At 37.1% G+C, this 22,492-nt stretch overlaps 2 protein-coding genes across 5 annotated transcripts in view; one reads left to right on the top strand and one right to left on the bottom strand.

Moving 5' to 3' along the window:
* The first annotated feature begins 81 nt into the window (after nt 1-81).
* On the top strand, nt 82-19,103 carry ASB14 (ankyrin repeat and SOCS box containing 14). 3 transcript variants are annotated; one of them, XM_043442378.1, is made up of 11 exons: nt 82-181; nt 763-905; nt 3,458-3,504; nt 4,186-4,317; nt 4,415-4,573; nt 7,085-7,330; nt 9,694-9,865; nt 10,330-10,873; nt 12,347-12,500; nt 13,411-13,611; nt 18,867-19,103. In XM_043442378.1, exons 2-10 carry the CDS (start codon nt 784-786, stop codon nt 13,587-13,589), a joined length of 1,755 nt encoding a protein of 584 aa, XP_043298313.1. In that variant the 5' UTR covers nt 82-181; nt 763-783; the 3' UTR covers nt 13,590-13,611; nt 18,867-19,103. The 3 variants fall into 3 exon arrangements, with proteins under 3 accessions (XP_043298313.1, XP_043298314.1, XP_043298315.1); XM_043442379.1 differs by lacking the exon at nt 18,867-19,103 and adding an exon at nt 14,336-14,666; XM_043442380.1 differs by lacking the exons at nt 82-181; nt 3,458-3,504 and having other exon boundaries at nt 777-905.
* APPL1 (adaptor protein, phosphotyrosine interacting with PH domain and leucine zipper 1) overlaps nt 15,296-22,492 on the bottom strand; it is a 32,648-nt gene continuing 25,451 nt past the window's right edge. The window contains exons 17-22 of one of the 2 annotated variants that reach the window (XM_043442375.1): nt 22,021-22,195; nt 21,885-21,921; nt 20,882-21,028; nt 20,255-20,305; nt 19,875-19,964; nt 15,296-18,944 (exon numbers count right to left, since the gene is read on the bottom strand). In XM_043442375.1, the coding sequence (XP_043298310.1) occupies nt 18,798-18,944; nt 19,875-19,964; nt 20,255-20,305; nt 20,882-21,028; nt 21,885-21,921; nt 22,021-22,195 (647 nt within the window). In that variant the 3' untranslated portion in view covers nt 15,296-18,797. The remainder of the gene's footprint in view (nt 18,945-19,874; nt 19,965-20,254; nt 20,306-20,881; nt 21,029-21,884; nt 21,922-22,020; nt 22,196-22,492) is intronic. The other variant, XM_043442376.1, reaches the window with a different exon arrangement.

Here is a 22,492-nt window from a genome sequence, read left to right as displayed (position 1 = left end):
AAACCACATGTAAAAAACAAGGGGAATGTGCCAGACTGTCTTATGATCAAGTATTTATAGTAAAGCTATTAATGGAATAGTCGCTACTGGGGAGTGGAGATCCTAAATATAAATGAAAATTCTGACGTGCTAATCCTTAACAGTGAAAACTTCAGTGCTGTCCTAGAGGATATAACAAAAGGTAAAACGTCTTTGGTGTGTGATCAAACCTATTCTGTGTTAAACCTGAAGTGTTCTTTTAAAGCCATTGAGATATTGCCTAATAAAATATACTGGGGCTTTCCCCCCACTATTCTAGTCAAATGTTATGAGAGCACATTTATTCCTATAACATGTTTATTTTTAATATTTACTAAAATATTTTTAGCTCACTGCATGTAGGAAAGATATTCTTTTGAGTGAATGCTACAATAACAGAAAAACTCATAAGCTAAGTTTAAAATAGATCAATATGAACATTTTCATAGTTACAATGGCACTAACTTAAGTTTTATGTGAAAACTTGTTTTTCCTGAGTAAGCTATTAAGTAGATGGTTACTCATAGAAAATTTCTGATTTATGTTGAATCTGTGGCAGGTCAGAAAACTCTTTGGAGTTTTTGAAAAATTTGTAAATGAATATTTTGTGTTCTAAATTTTGCATTTTTTCATTTATCAATCCTATGATTTATTTTAGTTTTTTGAATTCCATTTATAATTTTTATCAGTTGGTAATCTGTTTCCACAACTGGAAAAATATTTTTGATTCATTTTGATTTTAAGGTAAATCTGTCTGCATTCCACATGGATAGTTACACCAGTGATGAAGACATCGATGATGACTTTGACACCCAGCTCATCATTCAACAGAGTTTACAGGATAGTCACAAGCCAGGAACTACACAGCAGTCACCTGAGGATGAGAGGTAACGGTATCTCTTTGGCAGTGCATTATAGGTACTCAACAGTTGAGACTTGTCATAAGCACGATGCTAGTGTTAATGACAAAAACAGAAGAGAGAGTCAGAATCCAAGGAGACATCATTTAAATAGTATCTATGAGACGATGTCTGACCAGACAAGAGAAATGAGAAAATAATTCAGAATTTAATTAGGCAGTAGAGAAAATAGTCAGAGGAGGTTAGTTACAAATATGGGTGAGGAGAGGCATACTGGAAATCAAAAAGGAGAAACAGATGAGAATTTGAAGGGCTAGAAAACCCTAATGCATCTAGTCTTTGGGGAGCCAAGAAAACGTATAAATCCACCAAGACACAGAAAGTTGTTGTCAGTCTTAGTGGGGTGGGTGGGATAGGGTTAAGTATTTATTCAAATCAGAAGGAATAATTGTGTAAACTTAAGCCCAGAAGAGACTACCCTTTTGGAAGGGTGCAGATTCAGATTCTGGCATGACAGCACTAGAAAAGGACTCCATAGACCCCTCTTCTTATTCTATCCCTTTCAACTTGTGGTGAGATGTGATGGCGACAACTAGAGAATTGCCCTGAATATTGCCCTTGGCTCTGCAGCCAAGCATACCTAGTCAAATGCTTCTGGCTGGTCAGCAGCTTCAAACCCCTGAGTAGTTATCAGGGGTGATAAACTGTTTACTTGGGATGGTGACCTCTATTTGCCTGCTGGAGGTAAAATGGGATAAATGTGTTTTAACTCCAAGAGATTTTAAAATTAAATGTAGAGATGTTGAAGTTTATCAAACCTACAGTTGGGTTTTTAAAAATTTTTTAAAGTAACACTCACTTGGAGTGATTGTGTGCCACACTTTTGAGCATTTCATAAATATTAACTCATTTAAATTTTAATTCTCATTACCTCTCTATGTGGTAGGTACTATTATTATCCCCATTTAGAGGTGAGGAAACTTAGGCATAGAGAAGTTAAGCACCTAACCCAAAGTCACAGAGCTAGTAAGTAAAGAGCCAGAGAGCCTGGCTTCAGAGTCTTTGTTCTTTATCACACTATTCCTATACTTTTGTGTTAAATTTAGAAACAATCTTTAAAATAATCTTTAAATAGTTAAAAGTTTTATAAAGAAATTGGATTACCTGTTATATTAACCTTGTGATTAGCTTTGAAGTCATGATTTTACATTGAAAGGTAAAAGAGATTTTAATTAAGAGTATTGAAATGTTTCAAATGTTTCAAAGAAATTAAAATTGACTATAGTTATAAATTTCAGTTATTAGATTTGAAAGAATTGTATGATACTTAGCAAGGTTTGCTGATTTGCTCAGGTACTTGAAGGAATTAGGAAACAAGCATATACTTGAGACAGGAGGAATAAAGTGCTCCTCCTGCCCCCAACAGAAAGATGTCCAGTCCTAATCCCCAGAATTTATGACTATGTAACCTTACATGGCAATGGAGAATTAAGGTTGCAGATGGAATTAAGATTGCTGATCAGTTGACGTTAGGATAGGGAGATTATCCTAGGTTATCCAGACAGGCCCAATGTAATCACAAGGGTCTTTAAAAGTGGAAGAGAGAGGCAGAAGAAAGAGATCCTGAGAGATGGCTGGGTAGAAGGACATGGCCCAACATTGTTAGCTTTGATGATGGAAGAAGGGGTCAGTGAACTAAGAAATGTGGGTGGCCTGTAGAAGCTGGAAAAGGCAAAGAAGTGGATTCTTCCGTAGAGCCTTCAGAAGGAACACAACACTACCAACACATTGATCTTGGTCCAGTAAGACCCATTCTGTTCCTCTGAACTGCCGAACATAATAAATTTGTCTTATTTTAAGCCACTCAGTGTGGTAATTTCACACAGCTGTTATAGAAAGCTAATACAATGCTAAATCAGTAAGTACAGCTTTAAATGTTTAAGAGAATTTGATTGACCAGATTGTAAACAGGACAGATTGTCTAAGGGAATTTATTTTCTTCAAGCTAGGTTCATTGAATAATCAAAGAAAAATGGAAAGATGACAATCATTATTTACTAGATTTAAAAAATAATGTAAGATCCATAAATTGTTCTTTAAAACTTTAAATATTTTAGTAAAAATATTACTTAAAACAAAAACTGCTAATAGTGTTTTTTGAGCACAGATTCTGACCATGAATATTTTTTAAAAATCTTACACCATAAATATTTACTTTTTTTAAAAAATAATTTATGCTAAAATCAGTGACACTATAGAGTGGCCATTTAAATTTTAATGTGATAATATGACATTTCAGTCCTAGACAGGTTTGATTCAGTTCAGCAAGTATCAATTGAGGGCCAACTGTGATCTGGGTTCTCACAGTTCTTGCCCTAAATGATGGGAAGACATATGAGAGAGGAGTTTCTCTGGAGTACATAAAGGGTTATACTACATTTTGAAGTATTTTATTATGCCTCAGTTATGGCCTCATTATAAGTTCGTAGCTACTTTTGCCTTTACCCTTTCCTTTTGCTTTATATCCTTAACTTTTTCCCTCAGTTTTGGAATTTCATGTATATTTTTTTCCCCTGCAGCTTTTTGAGTGCTTACTATAAGAAGATAGTTGAAACAATAGAGACAGTTAAGTACTCTTCTTATTCTATCCCCTTCAACTTGTGGTAAGATGTGATGGTGACAACTAGCAGCATTTTCCCTCTGAGTTCAGGCAGCCTAGAAACAGGATCTCCCAAATGCTGAACACTATGGAGTCCACAGCTGATTGTCAGGAGTCTGACATGGCCTTTCCTGAGAGAAACTGCCTCAGCACAACTTAGCAAAGAGCTCCTGGGCTCCTCGGTGAACAGAACTGTTTTCTATGTGTAATAAGATGACAGGTATTCACAGGCCCAGGTGGTATGGAACGCTGGATTAAAGACCTTACCGCTTATTTCCCTGCATGTGTGTTAGTCACCTAGTCATGTCCAACCTTTTGTGACCCCATGGACTATAGACTGCCAGGCTCCTCAGTCCATGGAATTTCCCAGGCAAAAATACTGGGGTGGGTTGACATTTCCTTCTTCAGGGGATCTTCTGTACCCAGGGATTGAACCCAGATTTCCTGCATTGCAGGCAAATTCTTTATTGTCTGAGCCACCAGGGAAGCCCTTATTTGCCCTATGTGATTTACATTTGTCTTTCGTAAAAGGTGGTGCCAGAATTTCCTTTTCTCATGCACTAACCTTGATGATGGAATTCAGAAGCAGTATGGGCTGCCTTGTACGTGTGCTAAATGTGAATATGTCCTCATTTGACATACTAATAGGTAAGGAAGATGTGTTGTCTCAGTTGACCAAGTACCATTCAGCTTTTGATGAAGCAGATGAGATAGGCTGGCTTCCTCTCCATAAGGCTGCAGTACAACTAAATAAGAACATTTTGGAAATCACCCTGAAAGGTAAACTCCCTTTACAACTTTTCTTGAAGCTTCTGAGAAATAAGTTTAAAGTTTATTTTCATATTTTAATCTGTGTGGTCTAATGGATTTATTTCAGCCTCAAAACTCAGTGTGTGGGAGCAAACCACCCACAATGGTGAAACGCCACTGTTTTTGGCTGTCAGCAGTTGCCTCTTAGAAAATGTCAGTTTTCTCCTTCTCAATGGCTGCAATCCAAATACCAAGAATGTCGAAGGCAATTCACCTCTTCTTACAGGTAAATTAACACCTTGGCTCTGGGGAACAGTCTGTGGCCCTGCGTCTCCTCTAGACCCAGGGGCTTCACAGGCAGTTTTTTGCTGCATCGTTGCAGCACTGTCACTAGTCCCAGCTGACCCCATGTGGTATCTGTCTCCCAAGAAGCTTTGTATAAACTGGCTTGCGAGGTGAGGCAAAGTGTCTGCCCAATTATGAGCTGGTTGTTTAGCCTGAAACCCCAGCTGAACAAGTTAATCTTGGTATGAGAAATATAGAAGAGGAGCAGAGTAGGAAGAAGCAGCCAGTGTTTGGGTAAAGTCGGCGGATTAAAATATGAATGGCTAATTTTGCTGCCTCCTGAGTCTTCAGGAGAAGTACAGTTCATTTAATGTTTTAAAGGGTTAAGATACAGAAGAATGGAAGACTGGAAGAGGAGACAACAGTAACATGATTTTTAAAAACCAGAAGAGCAGATAGATCAATGAGTAATAAGTGACAAGAAAGCTAAATTTTAAATTGGAGCGGGGAAAGCCAAAAACCAGTGCAGTTGTATCAAAAGGCCTGGAAACTGTTGGTTATAGTTACCTCCTGGAACACAGGGATGAAGAACAAGCAGCTAAAATAGAAAAATTGATTGAAAACTATGAAGAAACCAGTACTCAGGTATCTAGATTACTTCTCCCAATCTACCCTGCTGGGTCAGATTCCTCCCCCACCCCAGCAAAATTTTGGAGGTTTATTCTCTGAATAGTGTGAGCAAAGGTTCTCAGGACTGGAGATGATTAGGCAAGGGCAGGAATACTGGATTCAAAACACTGGAGGAATTAAACACAGCTGAGATCTCCCAGCTCTCCTCCACCAAATTCTAGAAAGCTGACAGCTAGAACTTCACCCTCCAAGAGAAGGCTTCTCTGATCAGCTTAAGGAGAAAGAACTAAAGATAGTGCAACTGGAAGTTGCCCAACAAATGGCCCAGGCATATCAACCTTCAGTTGACTCAGTGTTTAGAATTTCCAACTAGATTTTTAGTTTCCAATTCTTAATCATGAACAGATATCCAAGGACTATCTGAGAAAATTCTCCAACAAGCAAAGATAAACAACTTGGAAGAAACAGATTATTTAGGGAAAATAAAATGTAAGGGAAAGTTATCATTAATTTTCTCAGAAAAATCAATGAAAATTATTAAAATATCAGGACACTACTAAAAAAAAAGAACAAAAAAACACTCTTGAAAATTAAAAATATGGTAGAAATTTTAAAAAATGCTATGAGATAAAGTTATGTAAGCTTTACCTTACATAACTGAAAAGAAGAAAAGAAATGAAAAATAGGAAAGAAAAATAAGAGAACTAGGATGACAATTGAAGAAGGGTAACATGTGAATAACAGAAATAATAGAAAGAGAACACACAAGATGGAGGCAGTATGTCATCAATGAAACAAGTCAAGAAAGTTATTTCCTAAAACAAAGGACATGTGTTTCTAGAATGAAAGAGCAGAAAGTGCCAACTCCATGAATTAAAAAAGACCCAATACCCTTGGGTTCTCCATATTTCTAGTCTTAGAGCAATTATAGCTCTTTATATGGCACATTATAAACAGCAGTGAGCAGAATTCATCCTGATTCAGTGTCTGACACCTAGCAAGATTCCTCAGACACAGTTGGTGCCAACAATTAGTGAATGGATAGGAAGATGGATAAATTAAGTTCTAGAATCCTAAAGGACTAAAGATTATCATCCAAATGTGAATTAACAGCATAAATGCAGAAATACCAGCTAGAGAATTTGGTTTACAAAGTGTGAGGTTAAAAATGATTTCCTAATTATAGCCTTTTTTTGTTTTTCTTTAAGTAAAGCAACTACAAACATTCCTGGGGCTGTACTGGATACTTAAGTTCCTATTTTCTTTTTTTTTTTCCATTTATTTTTATTAGTTGGAGGCTAATTACTTTACAATATTGTAATGGTTTTTGCCATACATTGACATGAATCAGACATGGATTTACATGTGTTCCCCATTCTGATCCCCACTCCCACCTCCCTCTCCATCCCATCCCTCTGGGTCTTCCCAGTGCACCAGCCCTGAGCACTTGTCTCATGCATCCAACCCGGGCTGGCGATCTGTTTCACACTTGATAATATACATGTTTCAATGCTATTCTCTCAGATCATCCCACCCTCGCCTTCTCCCATAGAGTCCAAAAGTCTGTCCTATACATCTGTGTCTCTTTTCCTATTTTCTTGAGAACATAAAGATGATATGTGAAAACCTTGTTTTTCAGCCCATAAGTAGCCAATAGATAATGAATAATTGGTCATGACTTAAAAGCAAGTAGCCCTATTGATGTAAAACACTATTAATATTACTTGATATGTGACTCATTTTTTTCCTAATCACAAGTTGTTGGCACATGGGGGGCAGGTAGGAACAGCTCCTTAAGAAGCCTGAGGGAAACTAGCTGATCAGATACTCTGGCCTGAATTTCCTGTTGAACATGACACCTCCCTCACTCCCACTTTCCCAGCTGTTCTACAGGACTCCTATGACATGGCCTCCTTGCTGATCAGCCATGGAGCCAACGTCAACCTGTTGTGTGCCAACAAGAGGACAGCGCTCCACGAAGCAGCCAAGCTGGGCAGACGGGACATAGTGGCACTCCTGCTGGCTTCCGGGGCACACCCCGACCCACAGAGCTCCTACGGATTCACTCCTCTCGCTCTTGCTGCCCAAAACGGTCACACTGAAATCATGCAACTCTTACTGCAGAAAGGCAAGGTTTTCCTTTACCGTCGGCACACTTTTACTACAGGGTAACATGACCAAAGTGTTCACCTCTTCACTGAGAGCTTCAGAGTAATAGAAGTTAACATTTCATTTAAGCTAATTTAATATTTCATGGAAGTACATGTTAATATATTAGCTACTGAAAAAAAAACTAAAATAGGGATTGAATACTTCTTACTTGCTCGAAGTAGATTCCCTGAAATTACTAGGCTGCAGATTACTCTTTTACTTAATGTTCCCTGACCATGTTAAGAGGATGGTTGCTTTCTGTTTAATTTTTGTGTGTTACTACTCTTTTTTAGATTCATAGAATGAAAGACTTCACAAAATCCTCTATATGTTTTCTCTGCTTGAGCTACCTCTACATGTTTTCTCTGCTTGAGCTAAGTGATGAGGCAGTCCAATCTGTTACCAGATGAATTATTAGGAAATTCTTCCTGGTTTCTTCTTTGTGAGTCCCAGTTCTCCTCTCTAGTAATAAACAAAACTCTTGAGAGAAGGGGAAAGAAGGCAACTTACATATGTTGACTACTTTCTCAGCACCAGGTATTAAGCTGCTTATTTTACCTCAGACAATCTTCTGCAAACCCTGTGAGGCAGGCATTATCCTCATTTTACCCTTGAGGAAAGTGAGGCTCAGCGATGGTACCAGTTGCAGGACTTCCCTTCAACACATCCTTTCCTGCCACCAGTGCTGTAGCTGTGGACATCTTAGATCCTGGTTTAACTCGCAGAAACCCTGGCTCAGAGAACTTTGGCATTTACTGTCTTTGAGGAGATGCCCCATTGATGACACTGTGAGAAGAAGCAGTGTATTATCTAAAGCTTTTGTTCAAAAAAGCAAATCTTTCCCAAGATTTCATAAAATCCCAATATTATAATTATCTTCTTATTCTCCTCCCCATGTGTGTCCAGAAGCCTTATTTCTTTCTCTAACAAGAGATGGTCCTGGTTTCCAATTTTCTAGACTGCACAGAACAACTTTCTGCTTTTTAGATTTACCTAAAATCATTCCTATCATATAAGGAGAGGCTAGTTCCCAATCAATGGCCATAAAACATTTCAAGTAAAATGTTATGAGTGCTGTCAGAGATGGCTCAGGTCATTAGCTAGAAAAACAAAGTAAACACTGGATCCTTCATCTGCACAAAAAGAGCAACCATTTGTGCAGATCATTGATTAAAATATAAAGAAACAAGAGAAGCAACAGATTTTAAATCCTTAACCTTAAAAAAAAAAAAAAAAAAAAACCCAGTATGGGTTGACCTCAGTGAGTGGCATCTCCCTTAGGTAAGCCCCTTTACAGTCTTTGCACATGGCTACTAAAGAACAGAGCCAGGCTTTGACCCCACAACTGTCTCATTCCAAATCACATTAGTTTACCAGCCGGCATTGCTAGACTGGTAACATAGCATCATCATAGAAATAGGCCCTGGGTCTGGCCCGCCTGGCACGAATCCTGACTACCTTGCTGACTAGATGTGCATCTCTGGTGAAGTAATTTAATCTCAGTGAAGCTCAGTATCTTCATCTTTAAAGTGAAGATGTTAGCATCTACTTCCTAGGGTTGTTGTGAAGTTGAGAAATTACTATATACATAAAGGAACTAGCACGTAGTGAGCACTCACTCATACATGGGGGCTTATTAGACACTTCTTAAAGCATTCTAGAGCCGGGGTTCTGGGGCAGCCGTTTTATATTCTAATGATTATGGAGTCCACACTAAATTAAAGTCACCATGGCTTTTTTTACATGAGCTGTGAAGGGGACCACAGTGTCCTTTTCTTTTGTCCATTCGAATGCTACTCTTTGTTGAAAGCCCATTTTACTCAGAGGCCTTCCAAAACTGACCCAAAATTCCTCTCTCCTTCCTTCACTTCCTAGTCCCACTTACAACCCCAGCCCCACTCACAGACCCAGCCCTGAGATCTTCAAGAAGACAGCCTGCGTCTATGCCCTTATTACCCATACCATTCACAGGGCACTTTTAACTATCAGCAGTCTCCAACTTCAACTAAGAACAGCTAGTGTCTCTTAGTATGCACAGTCTCCTAGCAACAAGTTAAAACAGAACAAATACCCTTTCCACCATAAGATCTTCATTAGATTCATGGTGACATAGTTCAACAGGACGGTTAGTGCCATCTTATATGTGTGTTATGAGGTAAGCAAGCTTTTGTATGCAGGTCTGAAAATAAAACCTATAAAATTATTTCTCCTGGGATTCTTAAGTTAGAAACTGTTGCTTATGAAATTACTCTGAAAGCCAACACATGTATTTATACTTAAGAATACTTAAGCAATACAGTGAAAAGACTCTCTGCATAACATCACTCTTTCTCCTCTTAGGAGCTAATGCTCTTGGTCAGGCCTCTGACTCTTCTTCCATCTTACTTGAAGCCGCTAGTGGAGGAAATCCAGACTCTGTGACTCTCTTGCTAGAGTATGGAGCTGATGCCAACGTCCCTAAGAATTCAGGTCACCTGCCCATTCATGTAGCAGCTGACAGAGGTCACTTTTTGTAAGTTCAACCACACTATTGCAAACAGAAATAGTAATAGCTATGGGATTGGGGGGTGGTTTCTGGGAACTTGATATTCTTCATCTCTGATCCTCCAACTTCAACACCCCCTTTTAAATTAAGAAACTCTGGACCAGCTAGGAATTGGTAAATTCAGATATCCTCTGTAGCCACTGAAGAGACATAAAACTATCTTATTATCAGGTCATTTGGCAATGCAGGGAGCCTTGGATCTCACTGACTGGGATAATTCTGAGTTTTTTATTTAGACCTGTAGCTTTACCTGGTATCTGAGATTTTGCATGCAGGAACTATGCCTTTTTTTTTCTTTTCTCTTTTTGGTTGGGGGGTCTAAATATTACCTGATACTAATGCCACCCAGTGCTAGTATAAAGCAATTACAAACAGGTCAATGCTGCATCTTAACAAAAAAAAATTTAATGCACTTTGAAATTCTTTCTCAGAGCTCTGAAGATTTTGGTTCCAGTTACTGATTTTGCTGCCATCAAGAGGAGTGGCATCAGTCCAGTTCACTGTGCAGCAGCGGGAGCACACCCCAAATGCCTGGAACTTCTCATCCAGGAGGGATTTGATGTGAATTTCATGCTCGACCAGAGAATCCGCAAACACTACGATGACCACAGGAAGTCGGCTCTGTATTTCGCTGTATCAAATGGTGACCTCTCTTCAGTTAAACTGCTTCTGAGTGCTGGAGCTATGCCTAATCAAGACCCAGTTAACTGCCTCCAGATAGCCCTCAGGATGGGCAACTATGAGCTGGTAAGTCTGCTGCTACGGCACGGGGCCAACGTTAACTACTTCTGCAGAGTCAACCCTTTACATTTCCCATCGGCGCTGCAATATACCCTGAAAGACGAAGTCATGCTGAGGATGCTGCTGAATTACGGGTATGACACCGAGCGATGCTTCGATTGTCCTCACGGAGACAAAGGTCATCCCTTCTACGCCTTTGAAGGCTGGACATCTACAGTCATCAAAGATACCATGGTGAGTACACACCACAGCAGCCGTCGCCCTGTGTCGTCATTATCGGTGGCCCCGAGCTACCACAACAGATAAAATTCCATTCCTTCCAGAAGCTCTGGTTGGAAAGATTTTAATATGATAAATACACGATAAACCTGATGACAGAAAGATGAAAAAAGTACAGAAACAGTTTAGAGGAAAAAGTGATTTAACTCTACTCAGGGCATTTCACAAATGAAGCAACATCTGCACAAGGTTATCTCAAGTGCTGCCTCTTCAGAGAGGCCCTTCCCTACCCATCTTATTTAAGGTAGCTCTTCTTCCTAATCATTGTCTTTCATGCTTTTATAAACTTTTACCAGTTTCTGAAATTCTGTAATATTTTACTGATTATCTGTCTTCCCTACAAATACATGAATATAAGCTTTTGTTCACCACGTTCATCAGCTTATAGATCTATGCTCAGAGTAGATGTACTATAAATACTTGAATTCATATTGTTAAAATCTGAATATATAAATAAAATGGAAAAAAACTTGGGATCAATTCTGAAAAGTAAAAAGCAAATATTTTAATATTGTATGTTATTTTTAGGTTATAATTAATGAACAACTTGGTTAATTTAGGTAATATGTCATCTTGTATGGCTTCCTGACTTTTCATATAGTATTCTTTGCATTCTTACATGGGCATCTTATCTTGTCTAAGGACATGTAAATCACTTAAAGGTAGAAACCATCTTATGCTTCAAGTATCAGGGTGGGACTATGTTATGAATGATAGAAAACCCCACATAAAGGTGGCTCTAATAAGATGGCTTATTCCCCTTTCATGAAATAAAGGCAAATGTAAATAGCATTCTAACTGGACAGTTTCATGACTCACAGGAGAAACTCACACCCACACTGCAGTGAGCAGGATGGCGGGCAGGGAGGAGTGCACACTTCGCTCTTCTCTAACAGTATTCTGGGAGTTGCTCACACTTCCACTGACATCCCACTGGCTAGGACATAGTCAGGTGGCCACATCTAGATGCAGGTGAAGCTGGAAAGGTAATCTTTATTCCAGACAGCAGTGTGGGCAAACAAAGGGGGTAACAAATATTATCTAACAGTCCCTTTTAAATCCTCATTGCATCTTACAAAGTTCAGGAGAGTTAGTAGTAAATATTTTTCCCAATGATCCCCTGGAAGAGGAAATGGCAACCCAGTCCAGTATTCTTGCTTGGAGAATCCCAGGAACAGAGAAGCCTAGAGGGCTATAGTGTGTAGGGTTGCAAAGAGCTGGACACAACTGAAATGACAGCACGCATGTATGCATTTTCCCAATGTTAAGAGTCAAGAGATATTTTCTTGTTCAACACCTTCGTTTGTAAATGAAGAACCTGAAACCTTTGGTTCCTGACTTTGAGTTTAGTGTTCTTTTGATGACTATGTTAAAACATAGATATGTAAGTTTTTCATTTACTTTCATGGTTCTGATTTTCTTCCTCAGTTCTGTGAAGTAATAACTTTGTCATGGCTGCAGCATCTCTCTGGGAAGGTTGTTCGAGTGATGCTTGATTATGTTGACCAAGTTAGGATCTGTTCAAAGTTGAAAGCTGTGCTCCAAAAACAGGGGCTCTGGTCAGAAATCCATTTTATCTTGAGTAAGTATCTTTCTTGAACATTCTTACCAAAAAATACTAATTGAACTCTTTATTTTGCAGAACATTGTTCTCTTCAGTTAAAAGCTTGACCTAAAGAAACCAAGAAAAAGACTATTCCTACCTAAAAAATGTTATTGTATATACTTAATGTGTACTTATTAACCATTTCCCAATAGATGAAATCTGTTACATAATTATTTATTATAAATGTAGATAATAATTTTCTCTTGATCCCATGGAACACCTTAGACACAGGAATTAAAAACTATGAAATGGGGCTTCCCTGATGGTCCAGTGGTTAAGAATCAGCTTGTCATTGCAGGGGACATGAGTTTAATCCCTGGTCAGGGAACAAAGATCCCACATACCGATATGCCGCACTACTATGCTACAACAAAATGAAGATCCTGATAGTCGTAAAAAAGACTCAGTGCAAGCAAATGAATAAATAAATATTTTAAAAAGACAACAACTATGAAATGGCACTAAAAACAGGGATGAGACAATGCTAAGATCTAAGACTCTAAAGGATAGTAAATGCCCCTTCAAACAAAATTGTTTCACAGCAGCACCTAAGTCAAACTAAGAATTTCTTTTATCTAATTTCCCCACAGAATCTTTAGTTTTTAGCCTGACCCCAAGAGGCAGGACAGGGGGTTAATACAGGTAGATGTAGGAGCTTTAGGTCTCACAGGCCAGACCTACAATTGATGCCAGTCTTTGGACTCTAACATGACGTGGTCTGAAACCATAGCTACAAGATTTGCAATGAGAGTGAAAAGCTACTTCCCAATTTAGTCACAACAAAGGAAAATCTTGGTGGCTTAAGTATAAAATACATTTGCTAAGATCATGGAAAAATCAATCAATTCTCACTCCTTTTGGATAACGTGCCTGTTTTGCATTTTAGCAAACCCTCGCTCTCTTAAACATTTGTGCCGCCTCAAGATCCGGAAGTGTATGGGACGTTTACGTCTGCGCTGCCCCGTCTTCATGTCATTTCTTCCATTACCCAACCGTCTAAAGGCGTATGTCCTTTACAAAGAGTATGACCTTTATGAACAAGGAATTTTCACAGGAACCTGGTAATCAAACTATTCTGGATGAAAAGGTACAGATCTGCAGATTTCTTTCTTAAAATCTGACTTGTATTTCTCACTTTACCTGGTGACTAAAATCTCAATGCAGTCTAGGTTCTTCAGAGAGTCACTCTGAACATAGTCTCTCAATAGATGGCTAGCCTTATAAAAGGCAGTTTTATAAAAATAAAACCCAAAGTAAAAATTTCAGTTAACTGAGATTATCAGTTCTAATGCTAAATTGATCTTACATTAAATGTATGAATTCATATTTTTATATGCCCAAAATAATAAATGCTACCTCTGATAATGCAAGATAATTCTTAATAGTAATACTTTTCATAGAGAAATACATATATAAAACGCCTTAGTTACGACAATGAATAAAGTGCTGACCCAAGTACATGGTCCTGGAAATTAGCTGTTCCTATACAGAAGTCCCAAGAATAGCTTAGTGTCTGTTTATGTGTAGAGTGCAGTCCTGAGGTAGTTCAGCTGAAAGAGAACCTCCAATTGCAGTTTCATCATTAACGGGATACATGGATTCCTTCTTTCCACAAAACCCTGGCTAACGGTTACCATTTATTGGTTCACGTGATCACTGGAATAAAAACTGGTTTCAAAGGGATGATGGTTTATGATTTCTACACTGAGTCCAGTCCAGTAGACAGACAGGAATGGCTCACTGATAGAAGCAGTTATAGATATTAGTTTACAATTTTGTTTCTATATATTCTACCTTGCATTTAAATACAGGTTTCTGGATGTGGAACTGAGGAAAGAAACTGAGAAGACATTCATTCAGCCACACCTGTGTACCATGATATGGCACATCAACAGAGAGAACAGAGGGGCAGGATTATGGCCACAGGCCCAGTCAGTTACAGCTTGATGTTTATGTGTTCAGTCTTAGCATACATTTTTTTCTTTTTGGCATAATATAGTCCTTCTTAAGGAAACTGAAGCTATATGATTATTTTCTGATGTAGGGATTCGTGGCTATATAGACTATTTCAGTAAGTACAGACTTAAAATTACTTTTATAATACAGTTTTCACATAGAAACTTTGCAAAACTAGCTGGCATGAATAGTTTTTATTTTTTTAATCAAAGTGTGGTGTCTGTTTATAAATGAGTGCTAGATTATATGTATGTTCATATACAAATATATTTAGGATATACATGCACCTAGATAAATTATATAATTCTAAAGTTAATTTCATCTGCTCCCTGGACCTCCTACGAATGTATACATGTCATAAAATTCAAAACAAAACAGAAACTGCCAGTAGAACAGAACTTGGTAAATGTTTTAGGGAACCACAGAGAGGACAGCGGATGAATATTCATTAGTATTACAACTACAGGCCCAACCCACGTAAGCTGACGTACACAATAACCTGGTCCTTTAAACTACAGGAATTCCTTTGAATAGGACCAAGCAGAGCAAGTATACACTGTAACGTGTCTAGGGTAATTACTGAAATGTAATTTTTCTAAAAGGAAAAAAGTCACTAGATATGAATTAGTACTATTTCCCCATGAGTGACATTTTTTCCCCCATTTTAGTTGTTATGGGATTGCAATAGAGATAGATGTGTAAATAGTATCATAAAAGATTAAGAAAAAGTCCATTTGTTTTATAAGCATCATTTGAAATTACTTGGAGCAATAAAATAAAATTCAGAGTATATACCAGATATTTCATACAAAAAAGACTATAAAAAATCATGGACTTTATTATACATTAAAAATCTCCTAACAGCATATTTCCTGAAGCCTTATCAGGAATACTTATTTTGACATAATGAAAAAATAAGTTCTCCACTCCACATGTATACCACCATTACATAAAGTCTGGTTCTTCAAATTTAATTCTAAAGAGAAATGTAGCATAATTTTTAATTGCATATACATGATTAACAGTATCAGTGAAATAAGAATTAACCAATTCACTTACATTACAAAATCACCAAATATACAAAGCGGTTTTGCACATTAGTTATAACTTACTCCCTGGTTCTCATATTAACCTAAGTAAATTACATATGAGTACAGCCACAAGAGATTAGTTAAAAAGTGTAATATGTTCCAGTTTCAATTTTTTATGTATTATTAATTACTATGGAAGAAAAAAAAAAATCTCATGAAAGAAGAGTAAGCCAAACTTGCTAAAAATAAAGTCAAAGACTTGCTTGCTACAATCAGTGTGTTTGAATATTTAAAGTACAGTTTGAATGCTTGGAGACTGTTATCAAAGTCAATGCTAATATTTTTATTTTATTAATTTGGGTGACAGATTTTGCAAAACATAGGCTCTTAGTCTGTCAGCATGTATAAGAGGATTCAACTCAAATACTTGCAATTCCTATATATAACTCAAAATGAACTCAGATGCCTTTACCACACATGATGACATGTGACATGGAATGGTATGAACACCCTAATACCCTTTTCTCAAGCATAAAAGTAACATAAATTTACCACCTCTATACTGTAGAATCTGAGAATTCCTTTGAAATTAAACACAAGGTAATCATTATAGTCATGGCAAAAACTAGACTGGGGACTATGTTCAAGGTAACAGTTTCAGTTCCTTGTTAGCAAGTTTTCTCAATTTTACAAGGGGGAAGGAATAATTAGTTTGCTATCTATTGACTTCATTACCATAGTTATAAAAGTACTGTTGACACAGGGAGCATGAGTGCCTAGCAGAATTAGGCAGACTTAATTCTTTCCTTTTTTTTTTTTAAATTCTTTTCCTTTTAAAGAATCAGTTTTGTTAATGTCTAAAAACCATTAAATGCAAGTTTGAATCTGAGAGAGATATCCCAAAATCTAATGCCGTTACCACTGGAGCATCCAAAAGCTTGAAGAGATTTCAAAGGGGAACAAAGATCAGCTTGAATGTTATGCAAAAATCCATGGGGAGCCTTCTTTAAACAAAACACAAAATTTATTAAAGTTGATGGTTAAGTATCTGCTGTAATGGAATAGTTCACGTGGTTCTACAGTAACGAAACAGAAGTTAAATCATCTAACATTGTTAAGCCCACACATGACTTCTGTTTGGCATTGGAATGCGCTCCGGTCTGAGCTACGGGCACCAGTGTATTATTGTGGAAATTCCTAACAAGATATGACTTAAGAAAAGCCACAAATTTGTCCAGCATCCCTAAGTCTCAGTACCATTACCTTTCATCTACATTTTGACCGAGAGCGCTCACCAAGGGCAGGCTTTGCTACCATGCAAAGCACCAGCCTGGCTAACACTGTCTCCTAATGCTGACCACCTTCCTTGCATGGTGGCTGACAAGTTACACCTGAACTAAGTGAGGTGGCAACCTTACAGTATAAACAAAAGACTTACTGAGACAGAAAGCTTACTAATCCTCAAAAAGGTCTTAAAAGCAGGATATGCCATGGCTAACCAAATGCTGATCACAGAAGAAATTTCAATTTCTACGAAAAGGAATGATGCACAAACTACTGTGAAAGCATTCCCTTTAGCAAGGACAAAATAAACTCTTTTCAAAAAGTATTCCATAAATTTCTACTTTTTTACTATATGTTTTGGTAACATAAGGCTTCAAAATAATGATTATTAAGTAATCATTATTCCCATTTGGTACATGGCTAAAAAAACACCACAATCCTATATATAATTACCTATTCCATTCCTACAGAAAACAGTGTATATACGTTGTGAAACAGCTGAGAACTATATGCCATTTCTAAATCAGAACTAAGAAGAAAAAACTATATGTCAAATAACAAAAGGTTTTTTTCTTTGTAAAATTAGTGGCTAATCTCTTGAAAATTTTAAATATATGACTATGTAAAATATTTTATTCAATATATTTAACGTGGCTATATGTATTTTTACATGTGAAACACAGGAACATAATTTCTATCAGCAATGTTAAAAATCCAAGTTTAAAAAAAAAAATCAAGTTCTGTCATAGAATTAGGCAGTAGAGAAGTGTCATTTTAACCTTGGCACCAAGTTAAAATCCTTCCTGGGTTGACTCTCCTCAACCAAGCACTCAATTGTTTTTCAGTCTTTCATGGAATTAGACCTTTTACTATACTCATTTGAAGAGGATAAGTATTTACAATAATTAGTGCAAATTATTCTCTGCTCACATATTATTTGCCTACATGGATATAAAGTGGTGATCAGTATTTTATAAAAACATGGAATTATGAAAATACTGTGGGTATCAGTCTGAAATTTAAAAGATTACATTTTTAAACTAAATTCTAGGAATTTTTACTTTAAGCAGGAAACATAATTGCTATAGAACTTCTTTCTAAATGTCCCTTGATTTTCAATAAAAATTATTTCACACAATGCAGAAAATACAATGTATTTATCCTGTAACAATCTTTACATGTTAAATCCTAATCTAAAACTTATTTGAACAACAAAAAAAAAAATTCCCTTTTAGTAAATTCCAAAATCTTATTTTAACCATTACTGCTCTGCAGCAATAATTCAAGTCCCAACCTGAGAACTAAGAATGTGATAATAAATGCCAAGGGCTGTAGCAATCTTGAAATGAAGACACTTAAGCTTCTTTCCCACTGGCATCAGAGAAATGCGAGCAATCCAAGAAAATGCCCTGAAATCTACAGTACCACCTGCCACAATTTGAAACTTTTAAGTCTAAAACCTCTATTTTGTAAAAGTTCTATTGCACATTTAACATTGTTAAAATATTGGCAAACTTGAAAAATTCTCTATATAAGGATTTTAAACCTATTCAGTCAAAAGCTTCCTCACTGCCAGCAAAATGTTCCTAATGAAAGAGAGGGAGCATATCCATGAATATCTGAAGCTGAAGAATAAATGATTTCTTATGGTCATAGCCAATTACAATGCCAGGTAATAAGTTCACAATTGGAAGGAAGAAAAGGCTTGAGCAACTGTAATTCCTCAGCCATCTACTTCAGGGATGTGAACAGGTTTCTTTCAGACATGTGGAATTTAAAGTTACTGCATAGTATATTATTTCTAAGGGAAAAAGAAAGAATCAAAGCAAACCTAAGTTATCAAGGTCAATATTAGTTTAAAAAATGAAGTTAAACAAGCAAATACAAATTTTAGCCTCCTCCTTGATAGTTCAACATTGTTGTTACCTTGTGCCATTTTACCACAGAAATTGTCAACAAATTCCAAGGGGGGAGAAATATCAACCAAAAAGCAAGGATAAGTTTATGCTTCTGACTCTCTCTTCTTTCCTTCTTCTCCCAAATCACTCTCTTCCGACTGGCTACTGCTAAGGACAACAAACTGCCCCTCGCTGCTGGCTTGGTTTGGTCTACTGGAAGCAGCTATCAACCGACTTTGTTCTTCTAAGTCCTATTGGAAAAGACAGAAAAGAAACTGAGTTAATTTTTATGCAGTCAAATGGAAAACTAAGCAGTTAAATACATACTTGAGAGCAACTTCCATACTTTTGTCATAAATATGTATGCATAATTCTGGCAATTCACTGAAAACAAAGACTACACAAACCAATGTTAACCCCGAAGTATATTTTGACACTATTCTAGAAATCCTATCAAAGTCAACATTTCGTCATCTGCATTTTTACGGTTAACAACTCACATTCAGGCCATTATTATCTCTCACTATAAACTAGAGAAAGTATATACAGACATACACACTTAACTGCCATTGATGAAAGCCATACATATCTCCTCTCAAAAGACCTATTTTGAGGAGACAACCTTCCAACCTTCACTGGAATATTGGTTTGCTTGCTAGACAGCAAGTCACACTAGAAGAGGGCAACAGAGAATGAGGTGGTTGGATGGCATCACTGACTTAATGGACATGAGTTTGAGCAAACTCCGGGAGATAGTGAAGGACAGGGAAGCCAGGCGTGCTGCAGTCTGTAAGGTTGCAGAGAGTGGGACATGACTTAGCGACTGAACAAGAAGTCACACTACATGTCAATACAACTATAATGTAAACATTGTATCACAAGACCGATGTCAGGAATTCCCTGGTGGTCCAGTGGTTGGGACTCTGCGCTCCCACAGCTGAGGGCCCGGGTCCATTCATGGTGGGGGAACTAAGATCCCACAAGCTGAGCAGTGAAGCCAAGAAGACAGATGTCATCCTTTTCTGCTATGCTGTGAATCATCGGTTTATGACGCAGCTAAGCGAATGGAAATGGAACCTTCACTTGAAAATTCCAATATGAAAGTCACAGTGCTGAATTTAGGAAACTCTTTGTAAACATCATATCTGGTCAGAGAAGATCTAGACATTAGGACTGCATACCTTCTCAATTTGTTTTTGTTTACTGAGTTCTTTCTGTTGCTTCTCTTTTACTCTCTCTATTTCTTTTTGTTTTTCTGATGCCCTGCGATCCTGAAGAATAGATGAATACAACTAATGAATTAAATATGAAATAACTAACTTTTCAATTAATATTACCTTTGTAACCTTTTCAAATTATTATTTGCATTTATATGAGAAAGCACACCAAAAATTTACATCCTAATGTTAGCCATTTATCCAAATTCTAAATGCTATATATCAGCAATAGCATCTATTGTTAACTTTGTATAGCAAAATCATTTTTATTTACTTGTTAATATGAAAGATCTTATATTACTTGAGTTAATATTCTTGGAAAATTAAGTATCTTAGATTCTTACCAGTTCTGCATGCAATGCTATCTGTTTTGCCAATCCAACAGAATCACAAATCTAAAGGGGGAAAAATTAAGAAAAACTCAGACAGTTCATACATCAAAGTGATAATTTCAAGTCTCCAAATGGCTGATGTAACTAGTTTCATAAGTCATTATAACACACTTTTTCAAACAAAAGTTGATTTAAGAATGTTCCAGCTCCAAAACCAAGCCTCTGTGTATTTTCTTCAGTCTGTGAGCTCCTACCACTGGCTCTCACATCTTTCAAGTCCCTCACTTCTTGTTATCTCAGATTCATCACTAAGATGGTAAAGCTGCAAGGAACAAAGCAAGCAGCTATTCTAAGCTACTCTAAGCTGGAGACATTTGGAAATGGCTGATCATGGGAATATTTTGCATTTCCAAGACAAGTTAATGAAGCCAGAAGATTGCACCAGCTCTCAATGGCCAGGAAGACACAGGTCTGTGGAGTCAGATAGCCTAACCCATCAGCTCAGCTCTCTTCAAAACAACAGGCTTTGGTGAAGCAACTCAGTTGGACTAGACAAAGTTTGGGAGTTTTATCCAGGAATCTTAGTAAGAACTTTGACACATATTTCACAATAGAAACACATCTTGAAAAGCCATGTACCTTTTCACCCTCGTTGTTTGATTCAAATATATAACAGACTGATGACAAATTACTTTCACTTCTCCCTCCTGATGTCCGAAGAACAAATCCAAAAAGCCTCTTATTTTCCTGATGTGTAGCATACAGAACTACATTGGGTAATGGAAACTGCACGGAAAACATCAGAAGCAAACACGAAATTTTTTCAGACCATTATAACAGCACTTCTATATATGACAAACTCATGTACTTAGTTATTAAATAGCATAAACAGAACATTAGAGTCAATCATTTTTCTTAACGGAATGGTAATCCAAGAACAAACAATCTCACATTTGGTTTGGATTGCCAGGAACATTAAAACGTTGTTGAATACTGAATTTATTAGTCATTAACACATTTTACAAAAGTCAAATTCAGTAACAAATATGGCTTCTGTTATTAAATGATTAAACAGAAGCACACACCTGCAGCCATTTCAAAATAGATAATTATAAAATAAACTCAACCATGTTGGCCTTTAATTCCCTAATTTGTTAAGTTTCTTTGTTAGTCACCCAGTCGTGTCCAACTCTTTGTGACCCGATGGATGGTAGCCCACTAGGCTCCTCTGTCTCCTCTGTCTGGGATTTTCCAGGCAAGGTTACTGGAGTGGGTTGCCAGTTCCTTCTCCAGGGGATCGTCCTGACCAAGGGATCTTCCTGATCCACGGATCAAAGCTGGGTCTCCTGCATTGTAGGCAGACGCTTTACTATCTGAGCTACCTTCTTTAGTGTACGCTGTATGCTCCCTAACTGATGGATAAACATAAATACTAAATATCACACCAGACTGCACTGATTCTTTCAACTACATGGAATGTTACAACATTTTTTGGTGACATGGTCATAAACTCAATTATAACCATCTAAAATAATCAATCATAATTTATGCTTCCATATCCAAATATACAGAATCAGGATTATCAGATGGAAATTGTGTATATGTACAAAGAGCCTTAAAGCTTTAAACATGCAGAACGCACCGTGAGCCTTGTAACTTGTGTCTGTGGATCAATTAACCTATAATAATAAACAAAATTTAGGAAAAAAATGTTAATTATGCTAAAATTAAGTAAATATTTATTCCCACAGTCTTTTGAGGGACAGGTTACTACTTACTTTAAACAATCACAAGTGACCAATAGATGTGATTCTGTCATACGAAAGATGTTATGGATGGCCCGGGCAGCTAAAATTTGGCGCATTGTTTCATAAACAACATCTGGATTGTCATCTGATTTCACCTCCATAGAACCAAGGAATCGGACAATAAACAACTGATGAAGTATAGACTCTACAACAAAACAAGGTACATCATGTAATTTTAAATCCCACATGTCTTTTCCTAGGAAATTAAATACACTGCCTTCTTTAGGTTTTCCAATGAAATATTCAATCTAGCAGAAGCACTCAGAAATAACTCCTAACTACAGTGTTCATGTTACAAGAAAAGTAAGATCTCAAATTCCTACAGCAAAAGATTATGCTTCAGCAACTGGTGGTTCTGAGTTAAAAGAATTCCTTTTACTGTTCTGACAGCTTTACTGTTAGTTTGAAATTATATCAAAGTAAATAAGTATGGGAAAAAGGA

This window comes from Cervus canadensis, chromosome 22 (genome assembly GCF_019320065.1).
Source record: "Cervus canadensis isolate Bull #8, Minnesota chromosome 22, ASM1932006v1, whole genome shotgun sequence".
NCBI lineage: Eukaryota > Metazoa > Chordata > Mammalia > Artiodactyla > Cervidae > Cervus > Cervus canadensis.
The sequence above is the reverse complement of the archived record's forward strand: the minus strand, read 5'-3'. Positions and strand labels throughout refer to the sequence as shown.